Below are 19,648 nucleotides of genomic sequence, written 5' to 3'. Positions count from 1 at the left end.
GCATTTCTAAAGACGTGTTTTTTGTCTTTAGAAATGCTAATGGGGGATCTTTAAATACCTATAGGGCTGTCATTAAACAGCAGGAGACAATTCCCAGAGCTTTCTCTGCAGCCCAAGTCCTGTTTGTCAAGTCCACAGACCTCTGACTCCTCCACCTTTTTTTTTTCACCTTCTCTGTCTGGCTATGACGTCACACATGCTTGACTGAGGCCTTACCAGTTGGTATGCTGGTTGGTCTCATTTCAGCAGCTACTGCTATTTTTGCTGGCCATTCACCTCTGCAGTACTTGTTAAACTTTTCTGTACTAGACTTTTGGTTCTCGTTTATAAAACGCAAATAAAATATTTGGAAACAAAAAAAAGTAAGAGGCACAGCTAGAAGTCTGTGCTGATCTTGGAGTCTGGTGCTTTTTACCTGAAATGTTAGCTTTAGAAAAAAGAAGACTAAAATGGTAACCTGATTTAGTCCTTACTAGATTGTACCTCACCTGTAACATCTGTACTTTGAGCCCCCCCTCCTCCCCCCCCGAACCCCCTTAGGTGGTCTGGGCTTGCTCGCTACACTGCTTTCCCGTGTCGCGTAATGATACATGTCTAGAAAGTGTGTCACCAACATGAAAAGTTTGGAAAGCTGTGATCCATATGTTGCCAGTAATAACCTATCATGGTACAGTAGTGTTGAGGGGGGAAGGTAAGGATGGAAGAGAAATCTGGTATGCTGCTAGAAAGAGAGCGGAGAGAATTTAGAGTAAGTGGTGTTTGAGGAGTCGACAATTCTGGAACAAAATTTGTGAAACTTCTCCAAGAGAGTTAGTGAGTCAGACAGAGACCTAGTGGTACCTGGGGGTGGGGGTGAACTAACTTAAATGTTGCTGCCGGAATCATGTCTTTGAACCAGTGGCTATGCCAGAAAAAATAATACTGCAAGAGCCAAGAAAGGCTATATTTGTATTGTTTTTCTAGGGATAAAAAACAAATACACTGATGATTACAGAAAAAGGGCATCAGCCCCAAATGTCAACTGGTTCTGGAAGGCGCCCCCTCTACCTTCATAGGGATACATTGGCTTATAGTTTTCCCTACTCTGTGCAGCACCTATAGATCTTCTTTAGCTTTGAGATGCAACTGTGCTGTTCAACAATTGCAAATGATCTCTTTAATTCAAGGCTTTGTTGTTTGTTCTTACCCCACCACATTTCTTTCTAAATATAACCTTTGTATTTTATCTTATGTTTAATGTAAACAGGAGTACCATTCTGAGTCAGGAATTCTCGCCCTGACATGGTCTTCTGAGTATTTGTCTTTCCTTATGATCTGCTTCGGGCATAAGGAGGCATCTTTACTTTCATGTGCATGATTGAGTTGTCAATTTTTCCTAAACCCAGTGATGGGTACTTTTTCAAAATTATTCCGGGATTGGAGTTGGACTATCCAGCTTGAGTATTGTGAAGGGAAATAAACAACAACGAGAACTTAGCATTGTCACATTCTTTTTCTTGGCATTTTTCAAAACCTTCCCTGTACTTAAGCAGAAAACAGGCCTTAACAGAGTACTAAATGGTTGGAACAGCCTACTCAAAAAAGGATCAGCTCCATCTAGCATGGCAGTAACGAAGTTAACAGCTAGTCCATTCAATGTTTCAAAAATGCATATTCATAATATAAGACAAATGTTTGTGCCTTGAAAAAGCATAGATGTCAGATGCAAAACCAGTTGGCTTTGACTTGTTAAACATTTCAAAATTGGAGGATTTGACGCGAGACACTTTGACAAAATTTCCCCCAGGAATATATTTGTTATATAAATTAGTGTAAACCAAATTTATTTCATGTATATAGGGTAGCCTGTAACTGCATGGTGAGCTTGGCAACTGATGGATTTTCCCTACATTGGGTAGGAAAGCGGCTAGAAGTAGCCACTGTAATCTAAAGTACAAGAAACACTGGTCTCAAAGTTAATGTCTTGTTAAAGTTGTTGTTTGGCCTGAAGCATTTTCTGTAGGCCCCCACGTGTTGTATGCCTTTGTGCTGTCTGTTCATCAGATTCCAGTGGCTTTCCTGGTTTTACAGATATTGTGTAACAACAGTTGTGTTTCTTCTAGTTAACAGAAACGCTAAGGATTGTTGAAGTGAAGCGAAAATTAGATGAGGATGAAGAGTACATTGAATGCAACAACATGACCCTGATTAATTTCGTCCTGAAGCTCATCGGACCAACTCATGAGAGGACGCTGACCATCATTCTGCTGCTCATCCAGGTGAGATGCATGAGCTGATAACTGATGTGCATATGAGATGTGGTGAATCAAAGAAAAACCAGAAATTGGAACAGATGATGCCAGAAGGTCGAAGCGTTTTCCCTACAACAGAACTTATTTCAATAGGGGTAAAAGATCACGAGGTATTTGTAATACTAAGGCAGAACAGAAATGTACTAAAAAAAACAACAAAGTATTCACGATGGTCTTTGACAGAGTGTATAAATGAACCCAGAAGTAAATGTGTTGTTTTAGTCGTAGGTGACAATATATACACATAAGAGAGGGAATAGTTTTAATTGTATTGTTGAACACGAAGGTTAAAGTTGACTTCTTAAACAAGAAGGGGTTTAATTAGCACTAACTATTACTAGTAGCGAGCGCTATGAAATGTACAAAGTTATTAAGTAGGGGGAATAAACTAACAAGTTACTTACCTTTGGTAACGCATTATCTAGTAGAGACAATAGCTAGCTGCAGATTCCTTACCTTTGAATTTCCGAGGGTTCAGACTGGATCCGGAAACTGTTTGCGTGAGCAGTACCCGTGCGCGCCATTGGGTGGCTTTGTTCGGCTCTGCGTGACATTCCGTGATGTCACGGTCGCCTATATAGGCGCAACCTAGGCGAGCGTAAGTCAGGTACTTTTCACTTTTTCCATGCCAGAAGCGTAGAGCCATGAAGTGAACTGACTAGTGTGTGTCAAAACTAGGGCCCTGTAAAGGGGATCAACCCTATAAATGAGTCTGCAGAGGCATGGGTGGGTCTGAAAGGAATCTGCAGCTAGATATTGTCTCTACCAGATAATGCGTTACCGAAGGTATGTAACTTGTTCATCTGATAGAGACTTCTAGCTGCAGCTTCTTTACCTTTGAATAGATACCCAAGCTATACTTCCTGGCGGTGGGCTGCAGACAGATTTACTAGGCTAGAAAGTCCTGCAGGACTGAACTGGCGAAATACCCATCCCTGCGGACCTGACTATCCAGGCGTTCGTGTTTTGTAAACGTGTGCAGTTAAGCCCATGTTGCAGTCCGGCAGATGTCCAGGACTGGCAGTTCACGAGCCAATGCCTTGGTCACAGTCTTTCCCCTGGTGGAATGGGATTGTAAACCTTCAGGAGGCTGCTGCCTAGCCAGGGTCTAGCAGATCTTAATACAGATAACGATCCACCGCGAAATGGTTTATTGCTGCACTGCCTGATCTTTTTTTAGCTCCTAAGTAAGCCGTAAACAGTTGGTCATCCATCCAGAACTCTTTTGTGTGGTCAATTTAGGACGACAATGTTTTTTTTGGTTCCAGACGATGGAGACGCTCCTCTTCCTTAGAGAGATGGGGAGGAGCAAAAAAGGTAGGCAGTGTGACCAGCTGACGAGATGGGGTCACTACTACTTTAGGCAGGAATGAGGCACAGGTGCGAAGCACCACCTTATCTAGGAAAGTAATTAGATGGGAGGCCTGGATGACAAAGCCTGTAGCTCACTCACGCTCCGGACAAATGTTATTGCCACCAGAAAGGCTGCCTTGATGGTAAGCAGCTGGAGGGGACAACTGTGTAATGGCTAAAAGGGAGCACACAGGAGATACGTGAGAACCAGATTTAGATCCCACTGCGGCATCATAAAGGGCATAGGGGGAAACATATGTACATGCCCTTTTAAGAACCTGTTCAATAGGGGACTCGAATAAAGAGGGTTGGTCAGGCAACTGCAAGAAAGCGGAAAGAGCAGAAAGATAACCTGTGAGAGTGCCCAAAGCAGAGCTCTGCTGGGCAAGAGTAAGAATAAAAAGAAGTATATTAGACAGAGAAGCAGAAAGCGGGTCAATAGACCTTTATGTACAATATTTGACACATTTTTGCCAAAGGCAGGCGTATACAGTCGTGGTGGAGGGCCGCCTGGCTTCCAAGATAACACTACATACTTCGGGAGGAAGGTCCAAAGTTATCAACTGTCGCTGCACAATCTTCACGCAAGTTGGTAGAGAGTTGACAGGTTTGGGTGGAGGACCCTCCCCTGCTGCTGCAACAGACGATCCTCCTGAAGAGGCAACTTGATTGGAGAATTCATGCTCATTAGTATAAGCTCTGGATACAAGACTCTCTGTGCCCAATCCGGAGCCACAAGAATCACTTGAGCCGGGTCGTTCTTGATCTTCTTGAGAATTCTGGGCAGAAGTGGTATGGACAGAAAGGCGTGCAGGAGGCCTAAGCTCCACTCGTGATGAAAAGCGTCACCGAGCGATTGTCACTTTGGAAACTCCAGCGCGCAATATGGCTGACATTGCGCATTCTCTTCAGAGGTGATCAGATCTAATCAAGGCTCTCCCCACTGTTGAAAGAGACTATGCGCCACCTCCGACTGGAGACATCATTCATGATCTGCTAGGCATCGATGGCTGAGTTAGTCCACCCTGGCATTCAGAGAACCTGCCAGGTGTTGAACCACCGGGGTCATGCCCTGCTGTTCCAGCCATGTCCAGAAGCGTAGGGCCTCTTGCCAAAAGGTCCACAACTGCACACCGCCCTGCTTGTTGCAGTACCACATGGCAGTTATGTAGTCCATGAACACTTGCACCAACATCCCCTTGACAGAACAAAGAAATGATTTCAGTGCTAGTTGGATCGTTGGAAGCTCCAACAAGATGATGTGGAGCCCTGCTCCACCGGAGACCAGTGTCCTCTGATTTCCACCTCTCCCAGATGGGTGCCCCATCAGAGGAGTGACGCATCTGTCACTACTGTGAGATCTGGTTGGGTAAGGGGTCTGCCTCTGACCCAATCGCGGTTCGTCAACCATCACTGTAGGGTCTTTTGCAGTTCCCTCCTAGATCTGAAACATTTCAGAGAAATTCCCCTGATTCTGCGCACACTGGAACTTCAGGTCCCACTGCAAAGCCCCCATATACCATCTGGCATGATTTACCAACTAGATCCAGGAGGTCATGTGTCCCAGCAGCCTCAGAGTCACTCTCACTGAAATCCAGGATAGAGGCGGAAATATCGATATCATTACCTGAATATCCTGGACTCGCTGTTCGGGAGGTTAAACCCGAAACTTCACTGTGTCCAGAACAGCTCCGGTGAAAGGGTGTGTCTGAGAATGAGTCAATTGTGACTTTGGCACGTTTTATAGTGAACCCTAGTGAATGCAGGAGGTCCGCCATAATCTGGAGGTGGGTGACAACAGTCTGGAGCGAGGAAGCCTTCAGCAGCCAGTCGTCCAGGTAGGAGAAACTGAAACCCTAACCTGCGCAGATGAGCTACAACCACTGCCATCACCTTGGTGAACACCCAAGGGGTGCTGGTAAGGCCAAAGGGTGCCACTGCCTACTTCTGAAATCGAAACCTTTTCTATAGCCCCCTTGGCCAGGAGAGCTGTAGCTTCCTCTTGCAGCAGTAACAGTTGATCCTCCACCAGTTGTTCTTGAGTTGGCAGTATAGGAGAAGGAGAAGACGGAAAAGAGTAGCCATCCCGAATTATCTGCAAGACCCATTTGTCCGATGTTATTGACCACCAGCGGGGGATAATGTTTAATTCTCCCTTCAACTGGACTGGCACGGTCTTGAAGAACTGAACTAGGAAGGCTTGGAGGCTGCATCTGCCGTGGAGTGGGTGACGGATGACTTCTGGCTACCATTCCCATGAGGTCTGAATGTACTGCGTCCAACTTGGGGAGTCTGTGCAGGACGATGGCTGGGTATGTCTGTCGCAGCAGAAAACCCCTTCCATTGCCATGAAAGGAGTGAAAGGCAGACTGGGAGCAAGGTGTTACCGAGAGGCCTCCTCTGGAACCTGTGGCAGCACTTACGCAACCATTTCCCATAAGGTGTGCTAGAAACCGCTTAATAGGTATGCAGTGTTCATCGACCATAAGGCTGGTGGAAGAAAATGTCTTCTTCCCAAGAGCATCCAGCCTCTTGGAATCCCTGTCCAGGGAAGTGGAAGGGAAAGCACCATGAGATGTTAAAACCTGAACTACCAAGCTCTCAAGGGTGGGGCTTTGGCTGAGAAAACTTGGATCATCCTATGCAGGGCAATGGCGGCATACTATTGTCCTGTTAACAATAACCCCTGTGATAGGCTTGGACCAAGTGCCTAGAAGGCAGTGCCTCACTGAATGGAAAAAGGTGTTTCGGATGAAGAAGCCTAAGTTGAAGTACTTATGTCAAGATATTAGTCTTGACCTGCACCGAGGGCAGTTCCAGGTCAAGGACCTCTGCTGCCCTCTTCACCACCATAGCATAAAATGCCCCCTCCTCCATAGCCACAGTAGGCGGAGAGAGCATACCAGCATCTGGAGAGGTGTCCAGACCAGTGGTTCCTAACGAGGAGCATCCAACTGGTGTTCTAAAGGGTCCAGAGATCCCTCGCATTCTTCTCCCATGCCTGAAACCTCTTCAAAATGAACAGGCAGTGACGCAGAACCTCTGGACTCTGTTGGCACCGGAGTCGACGTTGATCTGACACCAAGTCTTCGGGTATCAGAATGGGGCTGGTGCCGTCAGTCGGCGCCAGGAGCAACGGAGAAAGTCACATTCGCAAAATCGATGCCGACCAGGATCCGGAATCGTATCCATGAAACCACACTGGCGCCAATGCTGGGGCAATCGACGCCTAACCTGACGGGGTCTCCTCCGTCCCTGCTAGGCCAGAAGGCGCTCCGGAGGGGTCAGCCCGCTTAAATATGCGGTGCATGGCCTTGTAAAATTATTTTTTCTGAACGGGGGTCATTCCGGCTCCTGGAAATCGGGGGAGGCGCATAGTCGAACTTGACAACGATTCTGCAGAACCGTGACTGGAGCGCTAATGCTCCCCACCCATCTCGTCGACAGACGAGGTGAAGTATAAGTCTGTTTGGACGACTTCTTCTTATGCCTCTTTCCCGAGTGTCCCGAGGACCTAGGGCGCAATGAAGAAGACTTTGTGCTCCTGCAGCGGTACCGTGACCTTCTCTTCCTCGACCAGGACATCTGAGAAGTCAAGCTTGATGGTGTCGACTGTCGGGCCGCAAGGAGCTTCATTGATCGCTCCGTAAAGGCCTTTAGCGCCATGGCCCGGCAGTCTGAGCATGACTTCGAGTTGTGGTCGCACTCGAGACACCATAAGCAAACAACATGGGGGTTGGTAACTGACATGGCGCGGCAACAGGTGCCAAACGGCTTGAAACCTACCATTCTAGAGGTCATCTCTCGACACACAAGAAAAAAATCTCTTGGCAAAACGTCAAAAAGCTCTTCTTCAGATCAGCGCTAACTGGCGTGGAAAGAGAACTGATGTACGCGTGCCTGGGTGGCGCCTACATAGGTGACCGCGATGTCACAGTCGACACCAGCGACATCACGTGGAGCCGAACTGAGCCATCCGACGGTGCACAGGGTACTGCTCACGTAAACCTTTCCGGATCCAGTCTGACGCCTAGACAATTCAAAGGTAAGGAATCTACAGCTAGAAGTCTCTATCAGATATCAGACACCTTGCCATTTCAGGAAAAAGAGAGAGAGATGCACAATCTTGAATGTAAACTTTGTATTTTCTTGTGTGTAATGAATACATAGCCTATGAACAGCAGTAACTTTCTTGTTAAAAGAAACAATGAAAATTATGTACATTTAATGATTTGGGGGCCCGAACCCAGAGGGTTTTACAGGATGATTATACAGATTAACCTTAATGCAAAGGTTAGGGGCCAATCGGGCAAAAGTCTGAAAGCCGATGACAAGAGAGCCAAGATTCACAGGAACTTCAAAATCCAGCCCAAGGCAACTGATTTCGTCAACCAACACAACTGCCCTGCTACCACTACAGACAACAGACTGATCAAATAGACAGAATGGAACCAGCTTGCCCCCCAGGACACCACCTCCATCATGAACTTTGTACACTCAGATGCCCCCCCCCCCCATCCGTGTCCACACACATCTTCAATGGACTCACCACCCCGTTCGATGCCTCAGTAGTCATAACCACTGTCCTCAAGGACTGGAAACATACAGAGGTCAAAGCCCTCCTAAAGAAACCCTCAGCTGACCCTATCGAACTCCACAATTACCAACTAATCTCCCTGCTGTCAGCAAAAGCATTAGAAAAGCCATCAACCAACAGCTCTGTTTACATCTAGAACAAAACCACCTACTCTGTACCTCCCAATCTGGATTCCGCAGCAACCACACACGAGACAGCCGTCATCGCGGCCACTGATGACATCTGAGCCCTACTCGACCGGTGAGTCAGTGGCACTGATCCTTCTTTATCTCTCCTCAGCAATTAACATGGTCTCTCATCACAAGACTACACAACATTGGCATCCAAGGAGCTGCTCTCAAATGGATTAACTGCTTCCTCACTGGAAGAACTAAAAAAATCTGCCTCCCATCATTCAACTCCGAACCAAAAGTTTTCATTTGTGGATTACAGCAAGGAACTTCGCTCAGCTCCACCCTCTTCAACACGTATATGACACCACTAGCCAGCATTGTCAAAACTCGCAGACTTTACATCATTTCCTACGCTAACGATGCACAAGATGCTCCCTCTCCAAAGACACCACCAACACCAAGTCTAAAATCCACAATTGTATGACTAACGTCACCAACAGGGTGACTTACAACAGCCTGAAGCTCAACACTGACAAGATCGAGGTACTGATCTTTGGCAACAAAAGCTCCCCGTGGGATGCCTCCTGGTGGCCCATGGAACTCTGACCTGCTCCAACCCGACCAACCACGCTAGAAACCAAGGCATCATCCTGGACAACAAACTAACCGTGATGTCCCAGGTAAACTCTGTCTCCTCCTCCTCCTCCTGCTTCCTCATCCTTCGCATGCTTTGTAAGATCTTCAAATGGCAACCGTAGAGCTCTAGACACACCATCACCCAGGCCTTCATCTCCAGTGACTGGACTACAGCAACCCCGCCTATGCAGGAATCGTAGGCCATCTTCTTCAAGGACTAAAGACCGTACAGAACGATGCAGCCAGACTCTTTCTTGACCTCCCCTAACACACATCACCCCCTACCTCCGGGAACTGCCCCTGTTTAGCAGTTGAAAGCAGGGGCAGGTCATTTTGGGGGCCATAAATAACAACAAATTGTAGACTGGTAACAATTATGGAGATGGTTTTCGTCTCCGGGTTCTGAGGGAAATCAGAGGCAATTTGAGCTTCGCTCTGTCACTTCGAACCCCTCTGTGAAAAATGTCCCTGTAATTCACTGTTAACCATATATAATTCTATACATAATCTTCCCAAAAATGTTGAAGGTGGGAATTGATTGCCTTCTCAAGAACATTAGCCACCACAGATAAAGTAGCTATGTGGCAAAATTTACAGTATCTCTCAGAGAGCTGAGGTGTTTGGATTAAAGGAGTAAGGAGTCATTCTTTCAGGATCGGATCATGACAATCACTTTTATAGATAGATTAACTATAAGTTAGTATAACTGGAGCAACGCATTGTGCTTGTTATTTCAGAAGTCAGGCTGGAGTAGTGTCACATAAAGAAGCCATTGTTATCAGCTTCCACTTGTCACAGATTGTAGTACAAATAAGATCAATTCAGAATCACCAAAATTGCTTTCAGATAATGACTGGTCTGGATGTTTAAAAAAAAAATGTTTTTATTGGTTTTCTATGCAGCAAACTTACAATAACAGCATCACCAAGGCAGTGCCACCTATGAGATGTATACCTAGACAGATATAGTTACATGTAACCATTGAACAGCCATTAAGGTTGCTACAATCGCTTGATGTGAAATTGTGTACCTTCATAACTGCTGGTAGACGGTAGTGGGGGCAATGGATAGAGGAGCAGTATCTCAAATGTTCTTGTATCGTGTTGGTGGTGGTGCTAATTGTTGTGTAAATATCAAATTTCTCGATTGAACAGACTAACAAAATACATAACAATGGTTCCTCTACAATGTAGAGCATTTCTTTTCATTCAGCTTAGTATATCTATTTGTGTGAAGTGGATTGCTCTATGGTAACAGCATGGTAAGGGCAGTGAGCCATGTCCTGTGCACGTGTGTCCCCAGCGGTAGGATGGCCATAGTGGCTCGAGGTGGTGTGGTCAAGTGTAAAGAAGCAGGCAGGGTGTGTTGCAATAGAGTTGAGGGTGGAATAGCGTTCATGGACAGGAGTCCTGAGACACATCCTCCATTGTCAGTAGATAGCTGTGCAAGGGTTGCCATATATCTTTTGATCTGGAGGTGGGAGACTGTAGGGAAGCATAGAGTTCGCTGGTGTTTTCACAATACGTTAAGCTTTTTAGACAAACCTGGTCCGTGGGGGGGAAAGGGGGTGTTTACTGCCCCAATGTGGGGCAATTGCGCGATTGGCTATGAAGTGTTGAACATTTTTCGGTAAGCCTTGCACATTGCTTAGTAACAGCAATAGCGGGTCAGGGTTAGGATCTATGGCTGTCATCTGAGCCAAGAAGGAAAATATGGTGTGTCAATAGGATGCGATATGCCTACACGTCTATGACGTGTATGAAGTCTGCTCCCGCAAGGTGATATTTGGGGCAGTCTGAGTACCTTATTGCAATGTTTGGGAGGCGTGTTTGTGTGCAGCAGGCATATCATATCTTGTCAGTCAGTGGGCATCCCAGATTCGCCTCCCAGTAGCTCCTGAGTTTCCCATCATGGTTAGAAAGTAAGACTACACTTGCATAGTATAGTCTCAAGACTAAGTGTCTCCCGTCTCCATTGTCTATCACCAGGGTCAGGAGGGTTATTTTGTCCGGTGCTAGCGGATATGTCGCAATATTTGACCGTAACAAACTATGGATGCGGTGCATCACAAAGTGATCAATGCTCGAGGCAGTTGTAAAGCGTGCATCTGTGGAGTGATTAAGGGCATGCCCGTTTTGGAAGAGATCCCCCGAATGTGTGTAGTTCGTGTTGTGTCAACGTGTGCTTGACCAGGTTTTCACAGGTGATTGGGAGCCAGGGGTTGTCTCGTAGTGCCAGCGATGGTGAATAGAGTAGTGTGTCCCCTAGTAGCCGTAGTAATTCCTCCAAGCCCAACTGTTGGTGGATAAGGTCTAGATATCCATTAAGTCTAGAGGAAGACCCCCAGGGAGATTAGAGGCCACCTGGTTAATTGTGGGCGTGGTGTGGGGAGGCGCGCATCCGCATGAAACTAGTGGTGGGCAAAGTGGCACTCTGTGGCTAAGTAATACAGGTAGAAGTGCAGTACGCCATAGCCGCCCCATTCATAGGGGAGTACCAGGGTGTCCTAGCTGACATGCGGATGCCTGCCAGCCTATACAAGCTTCAGCAAAATACCACACGGTGTATTGAAGAATAATTTGGTGAGTCAAATGGGTATAGCCAAAAAGAGGTAACGTAAGCCAGGGAGAACCACCAGTTTTATAATGGCAATACATCCAGCCATCGACAGCGGAAGGCAAGTCCACCTGTATAGACAGTTTCTCAATGGCTGGTCCGTAGTTTAGCCGTATTACCTGCTCCTTGTCACGATGGAGGAGTATGCCTAGATACTTGATGGGCCGTCGCACTATGACAGTTGGAAGTCACTTTGATAATGCTTGGTAGCATACATAAGTGGGAATAGCTCAGATTTAGGCTAATTGGTGTGAACGCTGGAGAGGCCTCCAAAACAAACCACCTTGTGAAGGATTGGGGACAAGTCTGGATGTCTCACAAACAGCAGCACATCGTCAGCATACATGCAGACTAGTAAGGGGCCAGGTTTGAACTGCAGGCCACGGTGTATGTGATTCTTCTGAAGATGTTGGACTAGGGGGTCCATGGCTATTTTGAAGAGCAAAGGGGATAGCGGACTCCCCTGTTGCGTCCCTCGTGTAATAGGGAAAGTGGAGGTCAGTGAGCCATTAGCCCTGATATAGGCAGTGGGGTCCGTGTATAAGAGCCTTATCAAGGAGGAAAAGTCACGTCTAGTAGGGCAGTAGCGGCTGGGACATCGGGAGAGATTCTGTATAGGGCAGAAAAAACGATGAACAGGTTCAGGGACGTGGAGCGATGGGGGACAAATCCCAAATGTATGGGGAATATAATTTGCTTCATCATGAGGGAGACGATTGGAGAGAATCTTGGCCAAAATCTTATCAAAGTTAAGGAGGGAGAGTGGTCTATAATAGCAACAGTGGAGTGGGTCCTTGCCAGGTTTGAGAAGCATGGTAAGTACTGATCATCAAGATATGCCGCCTGGTCAGTGAAGTCCCCTGAATTCCAGGGGTATAAAGTTGTTTATAATAATGGAGGGTGGTTAAAACTACCTCGTTAGTGGTTACCGTCGAACCTTCAGCCAGGCGAAGTTCAAGAATGTAAGTGTAAGAAGAGGCCCGTGAGTGGGTTGCAAAAACTTGGCCAATGTACGTCCCAGTCGTTCTCCCCTCCCCATATCGCCGGGCTCTTGCGTATTTACCCAGAAAGAGCACCTCCCGCTCAGCTAAGTCTCGATATTCGGTAAGCAGTGCAGCATGTTTGCGCAATTGTGGTTTGGCCACGCTGCTGAGTGTCTGTGGTGTCCAGTTCAGCCAGCTACCTCTCCAAATGAGCTAAGCATCCACGTAAGTTGCGCAGCACCCCAGAGTGCTTAGAGATGCATATGCCCCGGATGTAGTCCTTAAAGGCTTCCCACAAGGTGGTCTCTGTAGCTACTGAGCCCCTGTTGAGTTGGAAGTAGTCCACCACTGCCGAGTGCAAGTCTGAACGGAAGAGTGCATCCTGGAGCACCATGGCGGGGAAACACCATTGACTCTCCATGCCGATGGGCATATGTAATGTAAAACGGACCGGGGAGTGACCAGAAGTGTGCGGGCTAAGTGTGTGATCTTGCCCAGCCAGGGACCCAGAGTCGTGGAGATAAACCAGTAGTCCATGCGTGACCATGTATCATGTGGGTCAGAATAATACATGTATGCTGGGGCAAAGGCGTGTCGCAACCGCCAGGGGTCTCAAAGCAGGTGAGTGTCTTGGACGTCATGGAGAACTCTAAGTGACGAGGTTTCCCAGCCCGCTTTCTGTGGTCAAACTCCATGCACCCTATATGAGTTAGGAGTGTCTGAAAAAGCTCAGGTGTTTCAACATTAGGGGCGTAAATATTAGCTAGTAGTACGTGGTGCCCCGCTAGGGTCCCGGTCACCAAGCCATATCGGTCTCCCTCATCCAATATGGAAGCAGGGGGATGGAATGGGAGGTTCTTGTGGATGAGGGTGCAGACCCCATGTGAATATGTGCTGTAACATAAGTAGTAGCGGTGCAGGCCCCATGTGGATACAAAGGTGTGTGAGTTCCCAGGCAGGAGATGTCTCCTGCAAGAAAGCCACCCTTGCACCATGGCAAGATAAAGACTGCAAAACCTGCTTGCCCTTGCATGGATTATTTAGGCCCCCATATTCCAAGACAGTAACGTACATTCCTCTGCCTGTACCTTATGGCGCTGTGGCTGCACCATTGAAAAGTGTAGGAAGTGTATTATGGTGATATGTATGCGTGTTAGGCATAGCAATGAAAGAGCATTGTGAAACAACAAATCATAACACAATCAATCAAATAACTACACCACCTCCAGCCCCCCCCCATACTGGGCAAGGACTAGTCCAGCAAATCCCATGGCAAACAATCCATAGACAAAGAAACAATATGAAGTCATCTTGTTAGTGTTTACCACTAGGAAGTGGCAACACTGCAGCTTCAGGCCCATTCCACAGTCAGATCATGTTGGAGGGCAATAAGAATGGGTCATTGTACAGCAGTGCTGGGGTGGGTTCTGGAGGTCAACGTGCATCGCGGTAAGGGAACAGGGTCCAGTGCAACATTGTTGTTGCAGGGGGGAGGGTGTGGTTACTAATAAACAATCACCAGAGGGTCCACTGAGCCATTCAGTGGGGGATAGGTCCTCACTCGCGCCAGAGTGCGTGTCCAGAGGTGATAGATCAGGTGTGGATTGCCACGAGGATGCACTATCCTGGGCGTGGTGTTTGCACAATTCCTGGATGGCTGCTGCGGTGTCGAAAAAGTGTGGTTTACCATCAACGTCCACCCTGAGGCGGGCTGGGTAGAGCATGCCATATCAGAATCCCCGTTTCCAGAGTGCCAATTTTGCATATGTGACTTTTGGCGTGCCTTCTTGACTGCCATTTTGAAGCCTGGGAATAGGGAGATTGTGGAGCCCTTCCATTGCAGGAGGCCAGTTTCCTGGACAAGTATCTAGGCCACATCTTGGTCCCGAAAATTAAGCAGCTTGGCCTCGAGGGGGGCGGGGGAATGCTGGGGACAGGATGCAGACCCAGAGAAGGGTTGGCCTTCTCCACACCAAAGTTAGATGTATAGTTTGCTCTGCCTAGTAGGTCAGATAATAAGCGTTCAACAACTAGGTCAAGGCGCCCAGTATCTGTGGACTCTGCTAACCCCAGAATGTGCAGGTTGTTACTACGGTCTCATGCCTCAAGGTCTTCATTCTTAATGGTAACCAATTTGAGCAGGCGTTCCAGTCTTTCCAGCCGCTTTGTTGTTGTAGTGGTCCCATTCTCAATTCCTGAGACGCACTCCTCTGCTGTGTTTAATCTGGTGTCATGGCAGTCCAGTCGCTTCCCATGCAGTCAAGGTGCCCAGCGAGGGAGTCAAATCTGTTGTATCTTAAAAGCCCGCCCTGAGTTCTGCCATTATGCCGTCTGTGCCAGTCAGGTGGTAACTGTCAGAGCCTCTGGCAGCCCGCAGCTCCATTGTGGGTGTGGACCCCGCAGTGTCCGTCTCCTTGGACTTCTCAATGGGTAGCTTGTCACCCGCACCATGTCTGGAGGATGGGAAAATGGGGCGTAGTGTGTTATGGGTCCCCACTAGTTAGACAGTTCGAGTAGGCCCAGGTAGAAGCCGAGCAAGCGCCCCAGGGTCCAAACTGGGCATAGTCTGAATCCGTTAGTGGAGTTCAGGGATTTGGGCAATACTTTGAAGTGTTACTACAACAAACCCGGCAGTGCAGCCCTCAAGCAATTAGCATGTATGTGCCTGACACGGCAGGCGGGGCAGGAGGCTGTGGAACCCAGCCAGGTCCCGATGGAGAGTGGGACGGCATGCTCAGGCCGCCATCCAGCTAGCTGCGGTGGGCCGATGGGAGCACAGTGTGGCCACAGAGCTCCAGCAGGGCGGGCCACCATGTGGCAAAGAGTAAGACATCCCTTGCGCAAATTAGCGCAGACTTGGGTGGCCCAGCGAAGCCGGGCAGCCTCGATACCTCAGGCTCACCTGCTGCCCCTGTTGCATTGGGGCCTCTGTGGTGTGAGCCAGGCAGCCCATCACTCCACCAATGGTGCCGTCATAGCTGCGTTGGTGTCGTCCCCAAACGCCGTGATCTGGTCACCCCTGGTTTGGGAAAGGTATCCCCAGGATCGAGTTGGATGTATAGAAGGGTGCATTACAGCATTGATGCTGGCTGATTCGCCGCAGCTTCAATGGCATCATGGGCGCCAGCCTGGCCATGTCCCTCCCGGTCTGAATGCTTAGCAGTCACAGCTATAGAGATTCTTATTTACATACCTTTATTACAGAAAAATAAATTAAAACATTCTTTGACATAATGTGGCAAAACCAGTATCGCCTGGATAGGATAAAGTAGTTCAAACCAAGCGGTAAACAGTAGCTGATTTATTACCTGCTTTTGTGATCTCTTGATGCCAGTATAATTGTTTTGTGTATCTAATGACATTTTCATACTCTTTTAGGTACAGTCGATTTTCTTTCTTGGCAATAAGAACTCTGTTTTTCCAGTTAGATCCATTTTCTTTTACCATTTTTTTTAAAGCAGCTTCAGTCCTAAAGAAAACCAACAGATCACGTTGTTACCTCACTGAATAACGTAAAGAACGTAATAAAGCTCATCTTCCCATTAATGATTTCCAGCAATTGGTAACTTTCCAAACCTTATGCCACATGAAGTAAAGAAATGTACAGGAGAGTCCTAAAACATCTCTTCCACTTCTTCGCAAAAGATCTGGCCAGTCTTGCCACTAAAAGTTCAAAATGTGGTCCCGTTGCCTCCCACTGGAATCACATGTCATATTCAAAGGCTTGTTCGTTGTGAAAAGGGTTGGGTGTATTGAAACACAAACCTAAAACTTCCAAACACATGAAGTCCATCAGCCCATACTTTTCTTCTGGTTGCCCCACTAAAACAGTCATTCAAAACTGAAACCTGTGTCTTTTATTTTTTTTTTTGTTGGTGCATGCCTGTACAGTGGCTGTTCTGTGCTCTTTAAGAAGCACGTTTCCTGTATTAACTTTCAATTAAAACATGTTTCTTACTTTCCTGCTGATTAGCAGATTTTGTTGGTGATTAGCATGGAAAAATGGCTCTACTCTATTTTTTATAGAAAACCAGATTCATCTTTGTTTTATGTGTCAGTCAAGCTCGTTTAATCAGGGTGAAAATGTAGGAAGTACAAATACTCCCTCAGATGCTACTTGCGCCCAATGCAGAATAGTGGTAAAAAGTTGGGATTAACATGCGCAACTGTTTTTATGTTTGTGTGGGGAGTGTCAGTGTCTCTTGTGCTGTGTTTTCCAAGCGTAGTTATCACAGCGAAATGATGGCTAAGTGCCTGGGTAAAAGAGTAGTGAGAGCAGTTTGCAGTGAAATTTCAATGGGAGTGAAAGAAAATGTGGTTCACTTGTTGGCATCTATTTGTGGCTTTAAATGACAACAAAACTACTACTCACTGTAGAGTGTGGGCTCCGCATTTGACCATTGCTGCATGTAAAAGAAGATTGCCTACCTAATTGTCCATTTACCCCACCATGACTATCTTTTTTACTTCTTCCTGTTCAGGTGATGGGCAGTCTGGCTGCATTCTTGATTCGGTACCAACTAGTGCGGCTCTTTTATGACGTCTAATTTTGTTGGCAAATCAGAATGGAGGAAACTGGGGGTCAGAGTTCTGCATAGTGCATCTGCTCCTGATCCTGTGATCAGCTGAAAGAGGAACAATGAACATTGGCTCCTGGACAGCTAAATGGGCCTACTATCCAACCCCCTTACAGTCCAAGGAGCAGGTTTGGAGGAAACTGAGCATTGGTTCATGTCATCGCTGCTGTGAACTGTTTTTACACCGTCAATGACTTTTGCTGTCCCAGTGAGGGCCAGCCGCAATAATGACATTATTTATAATGTGTCTGCTAGTAAATACTACTGGGTTCAACTGCCCTAGTATGGGTAGATAGTCTCAGGGTTGATGAGGAGAAGTCCCAGGAAAAGAGTACAGTCCGGCTATAATGAAGTAAACATTGTGATAATGTTTGTTTGAAAATATCTTGTCTATTGTGCAGTGTTGTGGATTACAGTTTCTGCCTGTTCTGTCCAGATGGTACAAGAGTCAATCTCTTAGCATCTGTCACAGGATGACACACAAGGAGAACAACTATAACATAAGGGCAGCCGTGCGCCTTCATGCAGGTATTACGAGGACCTACGTTTGGTGAGAAATGGATTACTGTGCATACAGCAATCAGAGTACATCTTTCTGCGCTTTTGAAAAACACCCAATCTTTTTTTATCCTAGAATTAACTGTTTGCTTTTTCTGAAAATACAGGTTTGTGCACCTTTTGGTCTAAAACTTTTAAGTATAGGCCATGGGATCCATTTTCGGTGACCAATCATATTCCTTGACCCTTCCCCACCCAGTAATTTATTTACACATAAACTGAATTTCATGAATCAACAGCATGTAATCAGATGGCACAATACAGCGCTATGACTAAAGCTGAGCCAGGGATGGCGGGTGGCAGTTCGCAACCAAGCAGGCCTTGATCTCTAAGTTCTGATGGATGGGTGACTTTCTTACATCAAACCTTCTACTGCTTCAAACTTTGGAAACAGAATATGGAGCAGAGTCAGCTTGGAGATGGTTATAGCTGGGACTAGGCTTGTCCTCCAGCTGACTAGTTATAGAGGATGGCCAAGATAACCCTCTGCTCCTCAGCTGAAATCAGAAACTGGTGTTTACAAAAGGCACGTGTATAGAGTGTTGTTTATGAAAGGCATATGGGAAGAGCCTCGTGGCGACCTCTATAGCTTTGAAAAAGGACCGGTTTGTGGAAGATCACACAAACTGCATTTGTTTTTGGACTGAACATAAATGCATGATTTAAGTGTAGTCCAGTGTGCGCAATAGGAGTGGGTAATGCGATGAGAAGTTGAGGCCTTAGTGGCTTTCCTGGCTGGTGAATGATGAACAAAAATGAAAAATTCCTTCATGTGGTAAAAATACATTCCTCAAGCACAAACTGATTAGTATGGGAGTGACGGAAGAGGTGAATCTCCTAGTTCAGTGGTTCTTAAGCTTCTGCCCTCTATGGACCCCTACCGAATCACCACTTGAAGCTGATAACATAGGCCTAAACAATATCGTTTGATTCTGAAAACAGTACACAAACTTACAGAAAAGGGTATACATCAAAGAAACTATTAAATATTTAGTTAATTTACAAAAAATATACTAAAACCCAAGTTTTAATGGGCAGATTGCAGCTTTTCAAAATTTGGTTTTATTTCTAAAAGATGAACCAATGAGCAAACCATTAAGAATATTACTTTGTCTTTTTTTGCTCCTAATGTATGCTGTCCTTTTGTCAGTGCATGCATTGTTTCAGTTGAGTCCAGTATGGTGCCATTCTGTTTGCTGTACTAGCTGTGCTCCCACACATTAAGCTAAGGATTACAACATAAGCTTTAGTTTCCAGTTTCAAATTCTTTCACATTTACAGAGCATTTTAATAAAAAATTACATTTTGCTTTCTTATACATGTGTATATACTTTTTAAATATATTATCATTTAATTTTCTACTCCGTCGTAGACTGACCCTTCTTGTGGTTTGTGGATCCCAGGTTAAGAACCAATGACACTGGTGTGGGATACCATTGAAAGGAGAACAGTGCTGAAAAACTAAAGCTGCCAACTGAGAAAGAAGGCTTGGGCGGTCCTGACTTTTGATGTTATCTAGCTGTACTGCTGCAATGGCAGGCTGAGGTCGGTTGGCTGAGTGCCCAGTAATGGGAAGAGGCTTTGCACACTGTCTCCTTTTCTGGGTTTTCTACCCGAGGGTCCGCCCTAACTGCAGTGGGATGACTAAAAAGGTGCTTAAGAATAACAAGAATGGTCAAGCCATATGTACCAGCAATACCACTTGGGGTTTGCAAACACACTTAGGCAGTGTCCAGGCCAGGAATTGAACTCATTGGGAAGAGGTGGGCCTTATGTCCGTAGGAGATTTATTTTGTGAGAGCAAGGTAGTGAAATTTCAGACTTTGACTGAAGAAAATGGTTTGCATGGAGGCCTGTTCCTTCTCCATGAGAGAATCCCAAAAGCTTTGCAGAAAACACTTGAGTATAACTATAGAGGAACCTC

General features: G+C 46.4%; 1 protein-coding gene across 1 annotated transcript in view; it reads left to right on the top strand.

The window, feature by feature from the left end:
* Window positions 1-19,040, top strand: part of DPAGT1 (dolichyl-phosphate N-acetylglucosaminephosphotransferase 1) — a 36,518-nt gene extending 17,478 nt beyond the window's left edge. The window contains exons 8-9 of the mRNA XM_085645907.1: window positions 2,103-2,258; window positions 17,071-19,040. Of these exons, the coding sequence (XP_085502033.1) occupies window positions 2,103-2,258; window positions 17,071-17,136 (222 nt within the window). The 3' untranslated portion in view covers window positions 17,137-19,040. The remainder of the gene's footprint in view (window positions 1-2,102; window positions 2,259-17,070) is intronic.
* The last annotated feature ends 608 nt before the right edge of the window (window positions 19,041-19,648 follow it).

Source organism: Triturus cristatus, chromosome 3_1, assembly GCF_964204655.1.
Source record: "Triturus cristatus chromosome 3_1, aTriCri1.1, whole genome shotgun sequence".
Lineage (NCBI taxonomy): Eukaryota > Metazoa > Chordata > Amphibia > Caudata > Salamandridae > Triturus > Triturus cristatus.
The sequence above is the reverse complement of the archived record's forward strand: the minus strand, read 5'-3'. Positions and strand labels throughout refer to the sequence as shown.